This window comes from Populus nigra, chromosome 3 (genome assembly GCF_951802175.1).
Source record: "Populus nigra chromosome 3, ddPopNigr1.1, whole genome shotgun sequence".
Classification (NCBI taxonomy): domain Eukaryota; kingdom Viridiplantae; phylum Streptophyta; class Magnoliopsida; order Malpighiales; family Salicaceae; genus Populus; species Populus nigra.
This window is the reverse complement of record NC_084854.1, coordinates 13,022,922-13,044,099: the sequence shown is the minus strand read 5'-3', so window position 1 is coordinate 13,044,099 and position 21,178 is coordinate 13,022,922. Positions and strand designations below refer to the sequence as shown.

The following is a 21,178-nucleotide window of genomic DNA, read 5'->3' as shown; positions in this document are numbered from 1 at the left end:
GTTTTTAGTGCCATGGTGGCAATGTAGGTGGCAGAAGGGTTTGTCTTTTTTAGGTGGTTTCTATTTAGAGGTAGTTTTGATGTTTTGAGGAGGTTGAGGGATGTTTGAAGTGTTGGTGTTATTTGGGTTAATGGTGATGAAGCTTTTTTTGGTAGCTATGGTGGTGAGAGTACTCTATTGCATTAATCGGTCAACTGTTTTCTGAGTTTGTTGAATCGATCAATTGGTTCTTAGGTAACTGATGGCCATGTTTGAAACTAATAGAAGACGGTCTGAGGGGAACACAAAGTTTCAGGGTAGTTTTCTAGAAATAGTGTGGTGATGATATCTCTGAAACAACAATAAATCAACAAAATCTGACCTGTTAGTTTGTAGATTATCACTAGATGCACAACATACTAAACAATCAGTTGAATCCAATAATGGATAGTGGAGAAATAAGTTGTGAACTATTTAATTAAATTTTATTATGGCAATTATTTATCATTTAATTCATACTTTGCTATATGATGTTGCAATCGTTTATAATTTTTAAGTGGATATCTGTCGTGCAATTATATATATATATATATATATATATATATATATAAAAGAAGAAAAAATGCCCAGATTTGCAAGTTTAGGCTAGCAAGCTCGTATGCTTGGTTTTCATTTTAAAGGCTTGTGCACATAGACTATTTTGTATTATTCCTTTTTCAATTTCATTTATTGATTTTTTTATTGAGATTTTTTTAATTTTATCATTTAACATATGGTTAATTTTGAGTTAGTCTTCATAATTTGTTTTATTTTTTTATATGGGGTTATTGTAGTTTCAAACAAATAACCCAATATTTGGTTGATGCTTAATTTTACAAGCATATATTTTTATCGTATAATTAAATAAAAAATAGTTTTAAAAAACAAAGTCATTAAAGCTTGTTGAGTCTATGATCTAGATTGTAAAGTTAACGAGTTAAGCTATGAAACTAGGTTGATTGAATCTGAATATGTTATCATCTTAATATGTTAAAAAATATCATCTTGAATTTATTTTAAAGCAAAAAAAATTTTTATAGTTGTCCGGGTTGCTTTTGAACCTACCAAGTTGATTGTATCACATCAAAGTAACTCTAACGTGATTTAATTTGAAACCCAAGCTAATAAAAAAATTAGGTTGAGAGGCTGCAAGTTTAATCTACTAGACCAAATTTAATAACATTGCCAAAACATATGACTCGAATATTTTTTTATGTTCAATTTTTTTTATTTGATCGCAATATAGTTTTCAACTAGAAAAACAAAAAATATAACAAAGTCACTAAATGATGTAAAAAGAAAGCATCTCTTACACCTTGTGTATTTTAAGGTTGTGTTTGGCGTGAGGTTAAAGATTGGAGGATTAAGTGTTAACAAGTTGTTTGAAACTAATTCTTTACTATAATTAAATTCGATTAAAATAATTAAGTTGAATTCAATTAATAAATAAATTGAATTATATTTATGAGAGATAAAATTTAATTTAATTTATTTTCTTTATTACTTTTATCATATTCATCTTATTCTTTCAAATGTCTTAAAAAAAAGAGATAACTATTTTGGAAAACTAGTATTAATATTAATTTTTTAAAAAAAAAATATTAAATCAAAGAAATTGATATTTGATTTATTTTTATATTATTTTCAGTGATTGAATTTCATTTGAAAGATTTTAGTGAGTTATAAATAGCCTAGAATAGTTTTAAATAGTTTTAATTGTTTTTATGAATTTCATTTAAAATTTAACTCTTGATAATTAAAATAGTTTTAAATATAAGATTTCACTAAATAGTTTTAATTAAGTGAGTTGTAAATAGCCTGGAAGTGATAGAGTAATAATGGTGAGAAGTGTTTGATTGGTGAAGTGTTAAATGAAATTCGGTGGGTGTAAAAAAATCGTAATAGATTTCAAATTAGTTGTTGTTAGTTCCTAGTAGTAGAAGTAGCAGAAATGGTCTCATATCGTAAAAAAGCAAAACAAAAAATAAAAATGAAGAGCATACACCTACTACGAGTGTCGTCAGCATCACCGCTCCTCTCAAAATCAAAACCACCACGTATCCTTTATCATCATCACTCTCCCACTCCAAATTCCATTTCCCTCGATTTCTGTTTCTCTCCTCCTCCTCGAAGCTTCTCGATCATGGCTGCCGCTGCCGCTGCCGTCGATGAATTCGTTAAGGGTAATATTCATCCAAACGGGGTCGCTGTTCTCACTCTCGATCGCCCCAAGGCCCTCAACGCCATGAACTTAGGTGCTGCTTTTTGGCCGTATCTTTCTTTAAATTATAGTTGAATTTTTTTTCTCCTTCAGAAAAGGAAACACATTATTAATCAAGTTATAAATAGATGCCTGCTCGTCGGTTTAAAAATTTTAATTCTGCGCTGATTGGATTTATTAGTAGTAGTAGTAGTAGTAGTAGTAGTAGAGAACGGCTAGTTTTTTATTTTATTTTATGGTTTGCTATTTATTTATGCTATGATTATTTTGGATGATGCAGATATGGATATAAAGTACAAAACATTTATGGATGAATGGGAATCGGATCCAAGGGTCAAATGCGTTCTGGTTGAGGGAAGCTCGCCTCGTGCATTTTGTGCAGGTAAAGAGGTCTAAAATATGGCTGCTTTTAGTTACAAGTGATTTTGGAGGGTGACCATCCATGGAATATAAAAATATGCAGGAATGGATATTAAAGGGGTTGTTGCCGAGATTCAAAAGGACAAAAACACTCCTGTTGTGCAGAAGGTGCTTATGCACTTTTCTCATTCCACTTCGTTTTTTGCACGCATTATTGTATAATTGTGCTTCTTGATATGTGCTCAGCATTTTTGCAAATTATGGGTTCTTTCTTTCCTTCTTTTTTTTAATGGTTCCTTTCTGTTGTCGCTATTTATATATGTTTGGCATTTTTGTGCCTGATTCTTTGAATGCTTGTCTGAATGATTACCGATATCAAAGTTTATCTGCAGGTGGTGATATCAAGGCTATTACAAGCAAACGCCAACTGTCGGATATGATTAAGGTCTTGTTGTGTCCTTCTAGTTACATGAACCCTTGACCATCACCTTGCATGTTGTTGGACCAAGTTCACACTTCTATATTACCCATAATTCACATTCCTTGTTTCTTTATTGCAATTAGACCACGGTTGGTCCTATGGTCAATTTTCACGGAAAAACTCTTGTGACCATGCTCAGAACCAGTCTGTTCCTACAATGTCCCGACCCCCCCACCTTTCTTTAAGAGTTTATGTCTTAAGATTCATAAGATAATGTTTGGCGGTATGTGATATAATGTGATGATATGTGTGATGGCTGAGGAGACATTGATAAATCAAATTCATTCTACTGTATTATCCCTAACATTGCATAATTATTCGTGTCCAATATACTGTATCCATATGGATTCTGCTTGCTGCATTGCTATACTTGCATCCACACATGTGCACATGGATGTTGTTCTGTGCCTGCAATTTGAGCAGCTTTAATGAATTCAAGCATATTTAAGTTGTGCTACCTGATCAAACTCTCATACTCTTCTTGTTATATTGTGCATTCACATATTATTTTCTCATAATCCTTATGTCAACTCTTTGTGGCATGAGTTAGACATTGTATGTGTTCTTTGAATTTGATCAAATTTATTACCAAGTTCCTTACAAGAACTCCCTGCTCATCCTTATATTTTATTGAAAAAAGTAAGTAGAATCACTTGATTGAAAAAAAATCAATAAAGTTATGTATTTTTCTCTGAATAGTGCCAGGTTGGTCATTTATCAATTGAAATAGGATTCTCCTAAGATTTTTTTTCTTAATTTGCAATTTGAATATTACATAATTGTTGTCTAGAATGAAATGAAAACCAGTCCATAATAGTAAAATTAAATAGCCCTATTGTATTATACATAACTAAACAATCTAGATAACAGTTTTTTAAAGAGAAGTTTACTTAACACAATTGCCTTTTTACTCCTAAATTAAATCTCTGGCTCTATCTTGCGTTATTTTATTTTTATTTGTATTGATTCAAAGAATATATGTTTATAAATGTTTAATATTAGTCAGCACTTAATGCATTCAATCATATGTTGTTACCAGAATTCAATGCTTTTTTTTTCCAGGTATTCACTGCAGAATATTCTTTAATATGCAAAATTTCTGAGTACAAAAAACCATATGTGTCCTTGATGGATGGCGTAACAATGGGCTTTGGAATTGGGCTATCTGGTCATGGTCGGTACCGGATTGTAACAGAGGTATAGTTTCCTATGAAATTAAGGTCTTTTGATATATATATATATATATAAGAATGGTGTTGTACATTTTTTTCCTGACTTCTAGCTTTTCATGAACTCATGTACAGAGGACAGTTCTTGCTATGCCAGAAAATGGTATTGGCTTGTTCCCAGATGTTGGCTTTTCCTATATAGCAGCAAAAAGTCCAGGAGAAGGATCAGTTGGTATGTGTTTTTTTTTTTTTTTTAATTATCAAACTATTATCTGTTTCTTGAACTAGCATTTAGAATCTTTTTTTGACTCCATGATCCCATGATGAGATGGCAACAACTAGGGAATGAAAGACATGTTTATCGATCATGCATCTTTGGAAATAACTTATTCCTCCAAGATATGTTTATAATCTCTCCAAGTCAGTTTTTTTCTTCCATGAGTAGAAAACTCAAAAAAGAATCTGGTTAAAAGAATCTCTCCTTATGATTGGAGATTGAGTCAATGCTCTTTTCAGGTAAGATAGTGATATATTTTCTGAAAACTTTTACAGGGTAAGAACATTTCATACATTGGATGTTTTTTACAAATCTATTATACAAGGATTGCACATTACACAACATAATGTGTTAGTTAAATCATTTGGGTGCCTGACTCTTTTGATTTCAAAGATCAAAAGCTGGGATTTTGCTTTAACATTAAAAAATCTTGGTAGCAAACCTGCATCACCTAGGATCACAGTTCATATAATAGTTTATCAAAATAGGATTTTGTAAATAGATTAAGGCCCTGTTTGTTTGCTAGAAAGTAGTTTTTTTTTAGAAAGTGGTTTCCATGAAAAGTGGATTCTTGGAAAGGGAATTATTTTTCGATGTTTGGTAATGTCATGAAAAATGAGTTGGAAAACACTGTTTGTCATGGAAAATAAGTTGGAAAATAACTTATTAATGTTTTAATTTTTTTTCATGTTTATTAAAAGAATGAGGATTAGTTCTTACAAATAAAAAAGATGGAGGATGAATTTGAAAAAAAATAAATTTATTTTATAAGTTATTTTAAATAAAATAAATAATAATCAAAATATTACAGACCAAATCTGACAGATAAAAAAGTTGAAAGATGATGAAATTAAAATAAAAATTACAATTTCATAAATTATTTCAAAAAAAATAAATAAATAGCAATTAAAAAATATAGACCAAATCTGATAGATAAAAGATTTTAATTAAGAAAAGGATAAGAGAAAAGTAAATAACAATCAAAAGAATGAGAATCAAAGTTGATATAAAGTCAAATTAAATGAAATTCTAAGGGATGATATTGAAGGGAAAAAAAAGGATTCAAAACAAAATATATAGCAATTAAAAGATTGAGGATCAAATTTGATATAATAAACAAATAACAAGATATTTCTAAATTTTTCACAACTTCTAGAAAGTATTTTCCGTTTAAAATAAAAGGAAAACATTTTACTGAAAACTAAGCCAAATTTTTCTTTGATTGGAAAGTGTTTTTTGTTGGCCAACTTTTCAAATGGTAAATAAACACAGTAAAGTTTAGAAAATGGTTTCCTGAAAACCACTTTTCATGAAACAAACAGGGCTTAAATTATTCATGAAGAGAAAAATGTTCTCTTCTCTGTAATTCATATTGTTCACATGGAGATTTGAATTTAGCTTTTGGTGATTTCTGATATTAAGAGTTAAGATATGGTTAGTAAGATGATCCTGTGCTTAAATCTTGATGCCAACCGTTTATAATGTTGGCTCCTCACAGTTTTTAAATGGTTAACAAAGTAGGTTTATTCTCTTAAATTAATAACTGCTTTTTTGAGATCTAGTTAGTCATGTTTGTCATTACCTCATCTGCTGTTTCTTTTATGTTTTTCAGTGTGATGACTAATTTTACATTTTGCAGGCAATTATCTTGCATTGACTGGAAAGAGGATTTCTACACCCTCTGATGCACTATTTGTAGGTCTTGGATCACACTATGTTCCATCTGGGAATTTAGTCCAGCTGAAGGAGGCCCTTTTGCAAATTACCTTGTACATCCCTGAAAATCTCATTATTTTGAGCGTCTTAGTTTTGGTGACAAAATAATTCATTGAGGATCTCTTGCAACCTAATTAGTTATGTCTTTTTTTTTAATTTTCTATTTATAACAAATATTTGGAACTCACAAAAATAATTGGGCAAAAAATCATTCCCCTTGGTTGATTTTACTGTATCAATTTAGGTCGTAAAATAATGAAGATCCCACTTGTTTCTTCTTTCTTTTACTTTAGATTTGCAGCTCATAGCATTTACATTTCAAGGTGGGCTATGCTGTTTATAGCTAATTTAAGCGATGTATTATCATTAGGAAATTGTTTATTTGAACTCTAAATTTCTTACTATAAAAATTATGTATTCCAGTTCTAATGACCCACATCAGGACATCAACGCACTTTTAGCAGAGTATGGTCATGACCCTGAGTCTGAGTCCCAGTTGAAGTCACTTTTACCTCGAATAATCTCAACCTTTGGTCCAAATAAGTCAGTGGAGGAGATAATTGAAAACTTGAAAAGTCATCAGCTGAGTGCTGATCCTAAAGGTGAGCTTAATTAATACCAGTTGATTGGCATGTGTACTTGCTTATTTGGTACTCTATAGTCCTTGCATCCCTGTTTCTTTCTTTATTACTCTAGTATTTATGTCTGATCGATCATAGGACTGTGGCATTGTACACTGTAGTTTTCATGGATTTGTTTTTTGGTATCCTCTGTCTGCATCTGATTTCCTTGATTTCTTTTCATAGTGGTGGAGTGGGCAAATGATGCTCTTCAAGGTATTGGAAAAGGTGCTCCCTTTTCTCTATGCTTGACACAGAAATACTTCTCTAGAGTTGCATTTGCCTTTGGTAAAATCAGCAATGAATTATCTACGGTGAGTTTGCAATTGTGGTTTTCATCTTTAATTGTTAGATAATTTCCCTATCTAATGGATTGTAGTTTATTAACATTTGTGTTCCTCTTGCGATTTGTTGCACCCAGCTAAGTGGTGTGATGAAAACAGAATATCGCATTGCCCTTAGGTCTTCTCTGCGCAATGATTTTGCTGAAGGTGTCAGGGCAGTCTTGGTTGACAAGGATCAGGTTCTATTCTTCTTTGCCCCTTTCTTTTATACGTCCAAACTGGTATTAATGTATCCAAAACTTGAGTCTGCGACCTCTGTCTTAATGATTTTTCATTAACTTTTCAGACAATTTTTAGTCTTACCACTATAGGTTTGTAGCTTTCTTCTTCTAAATGTAATGTCCATTGGTATATTAAAACAATCATTATTATATCTAGTTATTTCGCATGTGGTTTGATATTATTGGATTTTATTAGAAGAGATATTGACATTGGTTTTCATTGCTTGTTAATGCAAATATCTAGATTTCTGTGGATTGTTTAGCTTGTTATGTTCTCTTTTTTGTTTTCCTTTTCCTGTTTCAAACCTTTAATATTTCATTCGAACTCTTCAAGATTTTTTCTTATCATTGAGACGCCTAAAGCATGTTTTCATTTTCCTCAGTTTTGTTTATATTTGGATTGTTTACTTAGTGGTTTTTGCATGATTAACTCCTTGGCAGAAACCAAAGTGGAATCCGTCAAGCTTGGAAGAAGTAGATCAAAGTGAAATAGAATCTCTCTTCAAACCATTAAGCCCAGAAGCTGAGCTGACAGCATGAATATTGCATATGAAATTATCCCCTGAGACCTTGTTATTATAGGAATAAAACCGAAGCAGTGAAGATAAACAGTTGTAATTTGCAGAACAGAAAAACCATTCTGGAATGATGGTCCCAGTTTGGTGCCATAATGTTTCTTGTTTTGTGCTTGCCGTAGACGGTTGATTCTGAATCTTGTGGTCCTAATAAATAACATCAGGATCTGAGAGTTCCAAAATTCCATGGGTAAACCAGGTACGCGAATATTTTTTTTATGGTCATTATTTATTAAATTTAATTATTATTATTGTTAAATTAAATTTAATGATTTCATTTTAAGCACAAAAATGCGAAAGAATCCAATTGGACAAAACCTTTGTTATTTGTCTCTTCATGCAAAAACATACTTTTAAGACCCTAAAATTGTTAGTAGGCTTTTTAAAGTATATAAATACAAAAAATCCAATACCACAAAACTTATATTGTAGAGTTTACGCGGGCATGTAAGAGCATACCATAAGATCCAACTAGGTGCCTAAAGTTGGCTCATATATTATTTAACGTATAAAAGTGTGAAAAATTTAAGGGTCTTAAAAAATGCCTAAAGTTTGCCTATAGGCTTTCTTATAGGCTTTTTAATGCATAAATCAGCAAAACGCTCAATTTTACATAACTTTAATTTTCACTTTGGTGTTCAAAAACATACTATGATGCTGATAAACTGTTCTAAAGTTGGTCAGTCGGTTTTTTTAAAAATTGCAAAACCTTTAATTTTAAAAAACTTATGGCTTTTGTACCAACATGCAAAAACAAATCACGAGGCTATAACATGTGTCTAAAGTGTTAATGTTTGCACCTTTTAGCTAATCAATTAATTAATTAATTATAACATTAACTTTGTTCATTCAAAAACATAGTTATTAATAAAAAAATATATCTTTAATATTTATTTATGTTAAATTAATGAATTTATTGGTTGAATAAAAAATTAAAATAAAGATAAAGCTCATGAGACAAAAATATTTTAAAATTAAAATTATAAAGCTTTTATAATTATGAGATTCATCTTGCATCAGAACATTGTTTATGAATGTTCTTAGACGATGTTTTATTAAGATTAAATATTAATTTGAGCTGTTGAGATTAATATATATTATGTTCTTTCTTTTATAAAATGAAATATTTGTTCTTATAAGTTGAGATATGAGAGATACCTGGAACTAATATGTAGGTGCTTGTTGGATGACATGTACTCTAAAATAATCTGCATAAGAATTCTATATGGAGATATCATCTGTGTTTATGGAATGACTTACGTGACAATTGTGTAAGTAGTTCTTAGACTTGAGATTACTAAATTATTTTATATTAGAAATGTCATGTTTTGATCATAATTATACATTGTTCTAATCAAAAGGTAACAAATGAGCAAACATTGGGTATATTATAAACTATATAAATGTATTTGAGTGATTAATTAAAGATTCATCATCCTAGATGAATTAAGGAAAATATTTCACATGTTCTCGAACAGTATTGATTATAAAATCTTTGTGCAGGGTGGATGAGATTTGAAAATATTTACAAGTCTAATTCAAAGAATCAATGATTATGACATTGAGAAGAAACATGATTTGACAAAGTAGACATACTTCATGTTGTAATGTTTATATAAGAACATTTCTTATGAAGAGATAATAATTACATTAAGAAATTGCTCACAAAATGTTAAGTCAAATCACGTATGACTTTCCTAATATTTAGAGTATCATGACACATTGTTAGACAGTGTAGTTGATCTTTATATATAAATCAATAAGTTATTAAATTGATAATAAATTAAGTTATTTAATTTAATTTAATTTAATTAATTATATTTTATCTAGGATTACGATTTATATTGAACTAACATGTTAGGAACCTAATGGGTCACATACAATAAGAACCATTGGTAAAAAATTAAACTGGGATAATTAATCAAGTGTCACTTAATTGAAAATAAATTTATAAGTGGAAAGTTATAAGTGATTATCAATGTCTAGCAGCATGTCATAATCCCTAAAATATTAGAAAAGTTATAAGTGATTTAACTTAACCTTTCAGTTACTAGTTTCTAAGTATATTAATTATTCATTCATCAACAATGTTTCAATTTGACATTGTAGAATGAATTATGTCTACTCTATCAAATCATGTTCGTTCTCAACATCATAGTCATTGATTCTTTGAATAAGATTTGAAACTTTTTTCAAAACTCATCCCACGTCGCGCTAGGATTTACAATCAATACTATTTGAGAATAAATAAAAAAATTTCTCTAATTTACCTAGGGTGATAAATCTTCTTTTTATTACTTAAATAACTTCATATAGTTAATGTTATACCCAATATTTTCTCATTTGTTATCCTTGATTAGAAAAATATGCAAAACACACATTCTTTATATAAGATAACTTAGTAATATAAAGTCTAAGGATCACTTACACAACCATCACATAAGTCTTTCTATAGAAATAAGTGATCTCTTCATATGAAATTCTCATGTATGTTAGTTTAATGTACATGTCGTCTGACAAACACCAACATATTAGTTCTAGGTATCCCTCATACCTCAACTTATGAGAAAAAATACTTCTTTTGGTAAAGAAAAAAATATAATATATATCAGTCTCAATGACTCTAATTAATATGTATTCTTAAAAGAGTATTGATCAGGAATATTTAGAAATAATGTTTTGATTCAATAGGAATCTCATAATTATAACAACTTTATAAATTTTTTTGTAAATTATTTTTGTCCTAAGGACTTAATCTTTACTTTAGATTCATTAATCAAATATTTAATGAATATTAAAGATAAAAAAATTTATTTAAAATCAAAATGTGTTTATATGCATAAAGTTCATGCCACATGTAATCAATCGATTGGCGACAGAGCATATACATTAACAATTTTCCACTTGTATTAAAGTTAATCGCTCATGTATCTAATATCATATCACTCCATATAACAATCATGATTTTAATGGAACAATACCTTACTAATATGATTTGTAAGATGTTTTTCAGTGTGTACTTGCTTTATCTTTACATCTTTTTTTTCTATGATATCTCTATTCAAATTGAATCACCTAAGTATATGTTTGGATTATTGATGAGACCTTGGTTTCTTTGATTGTGTAATGGCTCTATTTTTTATCACAGTAAAAGGTTACTAGATCAATAATACTAGGAACCACACATAGTTTAGTGATGAACTTCTTGATCTAAATAGCCTCTTTAGCCACCTCAAACATAGAGATGTACTCAGTTTTAGTTGTAGAATTTATTGTGGCCTCTTGTTTAAAATTCTTCTAACTCACAACACCATTATTTAGAGTAAAAACCTATCCTGAGATTTTTTTATCATCAATATCTGATTTAAAACTAGTATTTAAATAACCTTGAACTATAAGTTCATCTTTTTCATAGACTAGAAATATATTCTTAGTTAATCTTAAGTATATAAAAATGTTTTTTGCTATCTTCTAATGTGGTAACTTGGATTAGATTGGTTTGTACTTGTTATGTTCAAAGCATAAAATACATATGATCTTGTATATCGCATACATAATGGATCCTATATTTGAAGCATAAGGTATCATTTTCATCCTATCTCTCTCAATTTATGTCTTAGGATACATGTCTTTGGAGTGGTGTAACCCATGTGAAATTGATAAGTATCCTCTCTTGGATTCTTATAAGCTAAATTGTTTTAGCATATTGTCAATGAATCTGGATTGAGATAATCCAAGCAACCTTCTAGATCAATCTATATAGATCTTTATTCATAGTATATAAGCTACTTCTCTTATATTTTTCATGGAGAAACTCTTGGACAACTAGATCTTTCCTGACAGGAGCAAAGTAATGTCATTTTCTATCAATAATATATTGTTTACATATAATATTTGGAAAACAACTTCACTAACCTTTCTATAAACACAAGGATTATCCATATTTTTTATGAAATAAAATTGTTTGATTATCTCATCAAAATAGATATTCCAACTCATTGAAGCTTTTTTAAGTCCATAAATAGATTTTTATAACTTGCATAATTTATTAGCAAATTTCTTAGATTTAAAGCCTTTTCTAGAATTCTAATTTCTTCATTAAACTCATTCTTTCTTTTAAATTAAAATTGATTAAAATTTAAAATCAAAATTGAAAAGGATTAACTGAATTTATCCTGGCAGTTTGTTTCAACTAGATATTTGGAAAACAATAAAAAATATATTCTCAAAATATAATAATTTGAATTAAAAATAAAAAAAATGTATAATTTTAATCAAAAACCTATTTTCATGATTCCTTCATTTCTTTTTTATTGTGGCAAAAAAACATGCTTTTTTACAAGAATCATTGTTTATAAGTAAAAACTTATTCTAATCATGGAAGTTTCAGTTAAAAAAATTAAAAATTCATGAATCAATTATTCTTACACACCTTAATGAAAAATCTAAGAACAATAAACTTGAGAAAATTATATACAAAAATAACCATAAAGAAATATTCTAAAACATATATTTTATTCTTATTCAATATTAGTGTGAAAATTATTTTCAAAATTCTACATATTAGGCAAATACATAATTATTAATAAAGAAATTGATAATATCATAAAAAAGGCTTAATCTTCTTAAAAATGATTGGACAATTGCTTAAATATCATTTTAATATACTAATTTACATATATTGTTTTATCAAATATTAAAAAATAAATAATGCGATATCTAAGAAAAAGGATAGGCGTGCATGGTCTAAAAAAAACTTAGGCGCACATGGGCTTTGAAGGCGAGAGCAAGTTAGGGTTCAAGCTTTTGGACCTCAAAATCAATTTTCAACTTGTTCACTTAAAAACACCCATAAAAATCATGGAAACCGCAATAAGCTCATTTCAAACACTAAAAAAAATAAATCTATAATCACTCTAAAAAACCTCAAATCAAACTCAATTAAAAATAATTATGATTCGATCTACTTTTCATGACCTATTAAATAAGAAACATCACCTCTATTGAGTCACTCTCTTCAAGAAGAGCACCTATCTCTCCAAGATAAACTCATTGACACCAAAATCTGTTTTTTTTTTCTTGAAATTGATCGACTGATAAATTTCTCCCTCCTCTTCTATTTTCAGGTGATTTTATCTATGTTCTTCTAAATTTTAGGGACTTAGTGTAAAACATATTAAAATTAGGATCGAAACGTCAAACCCTAAAAAACATTAAAAAAAAAAATTTCATGGACCAAATTGTAGATTTCTACACCCCATGTAAAAAAAATAAGAAAAAAATGGTTTTTTTTGTTTATATGTTAAATTTAATTCCTATTTTTTTCATTTTTTAAATGGTAAAATTAGTTTTGATTTTTGAAAATTAAACATCAATTTAATGGTGGGACATTTTTTTGACATCGTAAACATGATATAACACAAGAAACAAAATAAGTTATTAGAGTTAAAATTACATGAACATAACATAAAAGATTGAGATTGAAAAAAAAAAATCAATAACCAAAACTGAATAATTGTTTAAAGACAAAATAAGAGGCAAACTCAAGCATACCAATAGCAGGTCACAGTCCACCTGTGTCTAGCACAATAGTGAAAGAAATAATGTTTTGTATGATAAAATGAAGACAATTCTATGATAAATTGGATCATTTGCATACAAAATAAAAATACATGGTGAATTAATATAGTAATAAAGTTTTTTAGTGAGAACACATTTTTAAATATTACTGTTCTAAAGTACATTAATTAAATTTAAGATTAACTGGTCATACTAACTGATCAACTAGTTTATAATAGTTAATATGCTTTCTTTCCCAAGATAACAATGATTAAGCCTACATTTAGTGCTCCTTGTGGAAATGTCCACGTTTGCTCTTACCCTTACAGCAACACAAATTAAACTCAAGTTCCAAAATGAGAACATGTCAACAGCTAATTATACTGAGCTTACAGCTTTCGTTTATCCAAGAAATTGAACAAAAAAATTATATATAAATACATACATAATAAGAAAACATACATCCCGGAACTCAAACAGGCAGGATTCTACACAGGTAATGTAACACGTGGCAAGGAGAGTAATGCCACTCCAGCCACATCAGTCCTTTAAGCGCTCTCAGCTGGGATCTGACCCATGATACCAAAATTGTCGGCATGTTTGGGTCTCCACTCAGTCCTTCCCCTCACAATCTCAGCACCCTCCTCAAACCGGAGCAAGTGTTGGAACTCAACTTCACCAGGGTTGCCTAAATTTCCAATGCCAGTGTCAGATACAGCAGTCAAGGACTGCAGCACGCTGTCCCTGCCACACTCCCTCCTGTACTCCAAAGAAATGGCAGCAAGCTCATGACTCTCCATGATTGGTGGAGGAGCGCTCTGCAACAAGAAGCACCATATCGTCAGGTGAACGAACAAAAACGATGGAAAAGACCTTGATACTTGAGAGGAGGAATGAATCAGTTCAATAACACATTTGAGCGTGCCCTGCTGTCTGACATAAACTGGATTGTGATAAAGAGTTCTAAAAGCCAGAAATTCTCAACACCCTGACACCACTTGTTACTCTATGCAAGCATCAAGTTCATGAGATCAAAACAAGCAACTTGCCAAGCAAAATTTAAAGGTTAATAAGAATGTCAACTAATGCATGCTCATAAAATTTTATTTGTTGAATTAAACCCAAAGGACTAAATTTTGATTCAATCCCAGCACAACTACCCTTCCGGACATGATCTCATTCTCATTCTCAGTCCATCCATTTTAATGAGATGCTATGAGATTGCACATTAAAGAAACTTTATATATATATATATATATATATATATATATAAATATAACAATAACAATAACAAAACAAAAAAACAGAGCGGGCAAGAAGAAAGGTCAAAGAATGATTAAAACGTAAAAACTGGAATATTGAGATTGAAGAACGAACCTCAAGGATCCAGCCTATGTACTTCACATTGTTAACATGTTGGTTGACATCTAAATCATTCCATCTAGGCTGTGAATCAAGAGAAGACAAACAAAATTACTGTGAGCAGATTGTTATAGGAAATAAAACCGTCAGTGAAGATAACTACATAAGTTTTGGTATATTTAATTACAGTTAGACTTTCGCAGATATAGTCCGCTGTATTGTCATCAATTTTTGGCAGTTTTCTACTGTCCTCATTCACAACAGGATCAGAAGTCAGAAAATAAGGCTCTATTTCCCCTCGAACTTCTTCAGGAATTTTGGATAACCTCCTTGTCACTTTATTCATCATCACCCACACACTGAAAATTTTCCAAACCAGATGTTTGAAATCAATTGAGTATGCAATTGTAAAAGCACTACAAAAGCAAGGATCTCATCAAAGCAGTTTTCTACCTGGAGGCTCTGGTCAAAGTTTCACCAGTTTTAGCATCACGGACAAGCCAATCACGGCGCATACCATTCTTTCCTGATGCACTCACCCAAGTATCTACTTGAACAACATCACCCCTGCAAGACTAAATAAGTCAGCCCTCTATTAGCACAACCCAACAAGACCTAGTCCCAAGGGCCAGGCATCATTTTTGATGAGATCCTATGCCTCTCTGCAAAACAACTTGGCTAACAGCAAATATCTTTTATTACATAAAACAAAAACACATAAGATCACAGATTCAAGCATTATATACACTGGATTGTGTCTCACCATGTAGGATAACGATCTACCAGAATCTGCATACGAGTTACCACCCAAATCAGGTTCCTTTTGGACATCTCTGGGGTTGCACCAAATCCATCGCCAAGGAGCCCAGCAGTCTTAACATGATTAAGTGCAGTTTCCTGCAACCAATGAAAAATAAAAGGAATTATTCGAGTTTGTGGAGACAATATAAACACCTCCCAAACATAACTTTGAGAAAATTCTCTCTCCAGGAATAAGACTAAATTTAAATACATGACCATACTTGTAAATGGTTCATCAACGTCTCTATAGATGCTGTACGATCTGCACCAATTTCATATGACCTAATTGAGAAATTCTGGCGGAAGACAAGACCATCTTGGACAATTCTCCCAATACCAAAGGGGTCAATAAGCATATCAGGTCGCTTTGGTTTCCAATCAAGCATCATCCACTGCTTCTCTGCTGCCAAAAACATGGTTGTAATTGCAGCAAGAAGCATGCTCCAATCAGGTAATTGGTTGATGAACGTCCGAGGTGCTGGTGACGACACAACATCCTCATTCTTCAGAGTTTCCACTGATGCTGCCAAGCCAACTGGAGGGCCATTTATCTTTGGAGGAGCTTGGGAATTTGTGTTAACTTGCAAAGCCCCAGAGGAGGCAGATTTCGTTTTGATTCCTCCCAAACTTGCAGACACAATACCAAACTTGGAGGCCTTATCTCCAGATGGCGAAGGAACTGGGAAAAATGATGAAGCAGCTGCAGTGGCAACCATGGCGTGATTGTAGAACTGACAAATCAGATAGCGACAATTGAATTGAAATTTACAAAAAGGACACGCAATCTTCCGACAACACCTTCCTGCAACATGTACAAAGATTATTCCATTACAACTAATTAGAAGCAGCACATTGTAGAATGAAAAAAAAAAAAAACTATGAAAGAACAACAGTACAAATCGTGTCCCAAATAAGTAAAAAGAGAAAAATAAAATAGACAAGTCTTATTTTCATGAATAAGCAAAAGCATAATTCTTATTTCTAGAAATGGGTTTCCCCGTCTTCAAATTTTCCCTTTTTCCTCAATGTTGAAAAGTTAGTGCATTTTTTTTCTTTCCCATTGGAATTAAGAAACAAAATAACCAAAAAACCAAACAGACCTCTAGAATTTTTTTCATTCCTGTGAAAATCTTAAACAAAAAGAATCAAAGTGCCAACATGCTTCATTCTAGAATGGAATTTACCAGATTCAAAAAGGAATTTAAAAAAAATTCTGGTTTTACACGTATTTAGATCTGACCATAAAAAAGACATTCAGATTCTAAGCGCATAATCGAAATAATAACAACTAGTTTTTTAAAATCAGATCTCTTAATTACATATCAAAAACCTCATTACCCTCTCATTGCATAAACTTTCTTAGCAACCAAACACAAAAAAAAAAAACCTGTTACCAGATCAAACAAGAAAATGAGAGAAGAGGAAGGAAAATCTCCCAAGCCCGTACGTACCTCGGAGAGGAGGCTGAGAGAGGAAGAGCAGCTCAACAAACACGAGGAATTTTTTAAAAGAGGAAAGTAAGAGGAAAGGCTATAGCGTCATTTAGGATCCAAAACCCCCCTGATTCTCTCTTTCCCGTAGCTTCTAGTGCTTGCAATGACTTTGGAAGTATACTTCTTACGTTTCCTTTTCTGTTCTGAGTTTTTTCAGGTTTTCGTTGTGTTTCCACAAGCCAAAAAAAGAAAATAAATATATAAAACTCTATACAGAGAGAGGATTTAGGGCCAGCGGTTTAGTAGGTGGGAGGGGATTGGAGACGTGGCGTTATTGTTGTCCACCTGGCCCCCTCCCGCCTCTCCCTCTTTGAAATTCCCATTTCCCTGTCTTTATTTCCTATTTGCCATCCTCGCCTAATTATTATTAAAATAAAAAAGAAAAATTATCAAAATTTCACCGACTTGTTAAGTTTTGAAAAATTACTATTTACTTTCAAATTTTATTCTAGCGTTAACATTTAATATCTTCCCAAACAAATCAAAAAAAAATATTTAATTAGTTGAAAAATTACAATTATATTTCATTTAATAACTAAAAAGTTCTTATATATTAAATATTACAGCTTTCCAATCATATTAGAAAAATACAATAAAAAAAAACTTTTATCATGTGGTTAATAATTTTAACTTATCTATTTAGTATAATTTTCCTCTTTAAATTCAAATAGAATTACATGTCTCAAAATTTAAGATACTATAACTTAAACAATTGCTTGATTTTGAAATCCTTGTGTAAACACATGCAATGAAATCTCGGATCATCCATTCATATTCTAAGAAAGAGGAATTTTTTTTATGATAATTGGGTTGTAAGTAGTAATAACCAAGAAGAACAAGAATTAGAAACAACAACCATAATAATCTATCAATTAAAATTCCATAAGAAAGCTAGTTTTGGTACAAAAGAGAAGACATTTCATGCAAAGGTTTTAAGCTATGACAGCAACAACAAAATAAAGGATTTGAGTGTCAAACCCATGTGAAAAAATACTTGGGTTTTTGCCCCTAATGCCATGAATGACAATAACAATTGTTTGCCCTTAACTTACTTGGTAGAATGACCCAATTTTTTTCCTCAAAAATCCTTTAATCATGCTTCAAGCTAGAAATTATAATATCTAAGAATTGAAGAAGTCATCATTGTCTCAACACGAAAACTTCTGAAACATACCTTTAGTTAGTTCTTAAAACCTAAATTGTGAGAGTTTTTACTAGAAATCTCAAATTTCTAATGAGGCAATTATGATTTAGAAGCTAGCTTAAGAATCACTCTTTTCTAAAGGGTCAACAACAAAAAGTCTGATTAAAAGGAGAAGAGTCCATAACAACAACAATAACTCTTTTCTTAAACATGATTTATGATTTGAGTCTTATACAATGTATAGGATTTAGATTTTGATGGTAATTCTGATTTGGAGTTTGAGAGATTATGGATTTAGGATTGTGAGATTTCTTGTGTTATTTAGGTATGGGATTTTATGTTCATGGGATAGGAGAGAAAAAATCATCATCAAAAGGGTAATTTAAGAGAAAACCTCTCTTTTTCTTTGTTTTTTGTTTATAATCCAACTGTGTTTGTTGATCTAAATCAATACTTATAGTTTATATCCTATATTCTTCATATATTTTACCAATCCCTTAAAAAAAAGTATTTGTCACTTTAACCTTTAAGCCTTGATAACTTCCTCCATCGTGGATAGTTTAGAACTTTTAAGTATTAGGTTCACTGTCACAACTTATTTAAATATCACACGTTTATGTCATTTGAACATACAACATACCATTTTCTACCAACCAATTTCATTGGTTTATTTTAAACCCCATTATGTTATATTGACACTTCAATAATACTTTTCAATTTTCATATGTTTTGCACCCATTTATAGTTCATTTATGTATTTTTCAACCATAATGATTTCTTGGCTTAATTTTGGCTCATTCTTATATTTTCCATCTTAAGTATTTTATGCTTGATTTTAGCTCATTTATTTATTTTCATTCCCAAATTGCTTATTACCTATTGATTCCAATTATTACAATATTAAGTTATTGCTCATACATATTTTCTATTAGTTCCAAATAAGTTATATCTCAATTTGTTTTAATGTTTACAACCCCCACTCATGCAACCTGTAACAGCCTGGCCCAACATGCTGTATATTGTCTGCTTTGGGCCTTACTGCCCTCACGGTTTTGTTCTTGGTGATGTGAGCTCACTTCTAAGCCTAACGCTCCAAAACGCGTACAACATGTTAGCAACCATCACTACTAATAAGGCTAGCTACCAAACCCTCACTCGTCGATATGGGATATTACAATCCACCCCCCTTAAGGAGCCTGACGACCCCATCGGCACAATCGGACAACGAGTAAGGTAGGCTCTGATACCAAAAGTAACAGCCCAACCCAATATGTTGTATGTTGTCCAAATGTAACAGCTCGACCCAACATGCTGTATATTGTCCGCTTTGAGCCTTACCGCCCTCATGATTTTGTTCTTGGTAACGTGATCCCACTTTTGAGCCTAACGCCTCAAAATGCGTACAACATGTTAGCAACCAGCACTACTAATAAGGCCACCTACCAAACCCTCACTCGCTGATGTGGGATATTACAATATGCATGCTTACCTTGACTAGTAAGACGCGTCTAGAACCCTGAGGGGAACCTGGGTGGAAGCCCGAAAATGGGTGGACTGGGAGGCCTAGAGGGGACAATATCTGACAAGGTGAGTGTGCTGTGCTGCTCTAAAAGACGCGTTTTGGGGTCATGCGTGGCTGCCAAGAACAAAACCGTGAGGGGGACCTGGGTGGAAGCCCGGAAATGGGTGGACTGGGAGGCCTAGAAGGGACAGTATCTGACAGGGTGAGTGTGCTACGCTGCTCTGAAAGACGCGTTTTGGGGTCATGCGTGGCTGCCAAGAACAAAACCGTGAGGGGGACCTGGGTGGAAGCCCTGTAACAGCCTGACCCAACATGCCGTATATTGTCCGCTTTGGGCCTTACCGCCCTCACGGTTTTGTTCTTGGTAACGTGAGCCCACTTTTGAGCCTAACGCCCCAAAACGCATATAATATGTTAGCAACCAGCACTACTAATAAGGTTAGCTACCAAACCCTCACTCGCCGATGTGGGATATTACAATCCACCCCCTTAAGGAGCCCGACGATCCCGTCGGCACAATCGGACAGCCAGTGAGGTCAGCTCTGATACCAAATGTAATAGCTCGGCCCAACATGCTGTATATTGTCTGGTTTGGGCTTTACCACCCTCACGGTTTTGTTCTTGGTGACGTGAGCCCATTTCTAAGCCTAACACCCCAAAACGCATACAACATGTTAGCAACCAGCACTACTAATAAGGTCAGCTACCAAACCCTCACTCACCAATGTGGGATATTACAATGTGCATGCTCACCTTGACTAGTAAGTTGCATTTAAAACCCTGAGGGGGACCTGGGTGGAAGCCTGGAAATGGGTGGACTGGGAGGCCCAGAGAGGACAGTATCTGACAGGGTGAGTGTGCTGCGCTACTCTGAAAGACGCGTTTTGGGGTCATGCGTGGCTGCCAAGAACAAAATCGTGAGGGGGACCTAGGTGGAAGCCCTGTAACAGCCAAACCCAACATGCCGTATATTGTCCGCTTAGGGCTTTACCGCCCTCACGATTTTGTTCTTGGTAACGTGAGCCCACTTCCGAGCCTAACGCCCCAAAACACGTATAATATGTTAGCAACCAGCACTAATAATAAGGTCAGCTACCAAACCCTCACTCACCAATATGGGATATTGCAATGTGCATGCTCACCTTGACTAGTAAGATGCGTTTAAAACCCTGAGGGGGACTTGGGTGGAAGCCTGAAAATGGGTGGACTTAGAGGCCCATAGGGGACAGTATCTGACAGGGTGAGTGTGCTGTGCTACTCTGAAAGACGTGTTTTGGGGTCATGTGTAGCTGCCA

At 32.3% G+C, this 21,178-nt stretch overlaps 2 protein-coding genes across 5 annotated transcripts; one reads left to right on the top strand and one right to left on the bottom strand.

Moving 5' to 3' along the window:
- Positions 1–1,956: 1,956 nt before the first annotated feature.
- Positions 1,957–8,184, top strand: LOC133690059 (3-hydroxyisobutyryl-CoA hydrolase-like protein 3, mitochondrial). Of its 3 annotated transcripts, none has more exons than XM_062110208.1 (10): positions 1,957–2,273; positions 2,520–2,621; positions 2,992–3,044; positions 4,143–4,277; positions 4,385–4,481; positions 6,166–6,295; positions 6,666–6,844; positions 7,049–7,176; positions 7,284–7,385; positions 7,869–8,184. In XM_062110208.1, exons 1-10 carry the CDS (start codon positions 1,970–1,972, stop codon positions 7,965–7,967), a joined length of 1,329 nt encoding a protein of 442 aa, XP_061966192.1. In that variant the 5' UTR covers positions 1,957–1,969; the 3' UTR covers positions 7,968–8,184. The 3 variants fall into 3 exon arrangements, with proteins under 3 accessions (XP_061966192.1, XP_061966191.1, XP_061966194.1); XM_062110207.1 differs by lacking the exon at positions 2,992–3,044 and adding an exon at positions 2,703–2,767 and having other exon boundaries at positions 1,960–2,273; XM_062110210.1 differs by lacking the exons at positions 1,957–2,273; positions 2,520–2,621 and adding an exon at positions 2,750–2,767.
- A 5,715-nt stretch (positions 8,185–13,899) lies between these two features.
- LOC133690329 (palmitoyl-acyl carrier protein thioesterase, chloroplastic-like) lies at positions 13,900–17,440 on the bottom strand. Of its 2 annotated transcripts, none has more exons than XM_062110580.1 (7): positions 17,176–17,440; positions 15,946–16,526; positions 15,687–15,820; positions 15,377–15,490; positions 15,111–15,282; positions 14,939–15,007; positions 13,900–14,379 (listed from the first exon to the last, which is right to left on the bottom strand). In XM_062110580.1, exons 2-7 carry the CDS (start codon positions 16,438–16,440, stop codon positions 14,110–14,112), a joined length of 1,254 nt encoding a protein of 417 aa, XP_061966564.1. In that variant the 5' UTR covers positions 16,441–16,526; positions 17,176–17,440; the 3' UTR covers positions 13,900–14,109. The 2 variants fall into 2 exon arrangements, with proteins under 2 accessions (XP_061966564.1, XP_061966565.1); XM_062110581.1 differs by having other exon boundaries at positions 15,946–16,455.
- Positions 17,441–21,178: the final 3,738 nt, after the last annotated feature.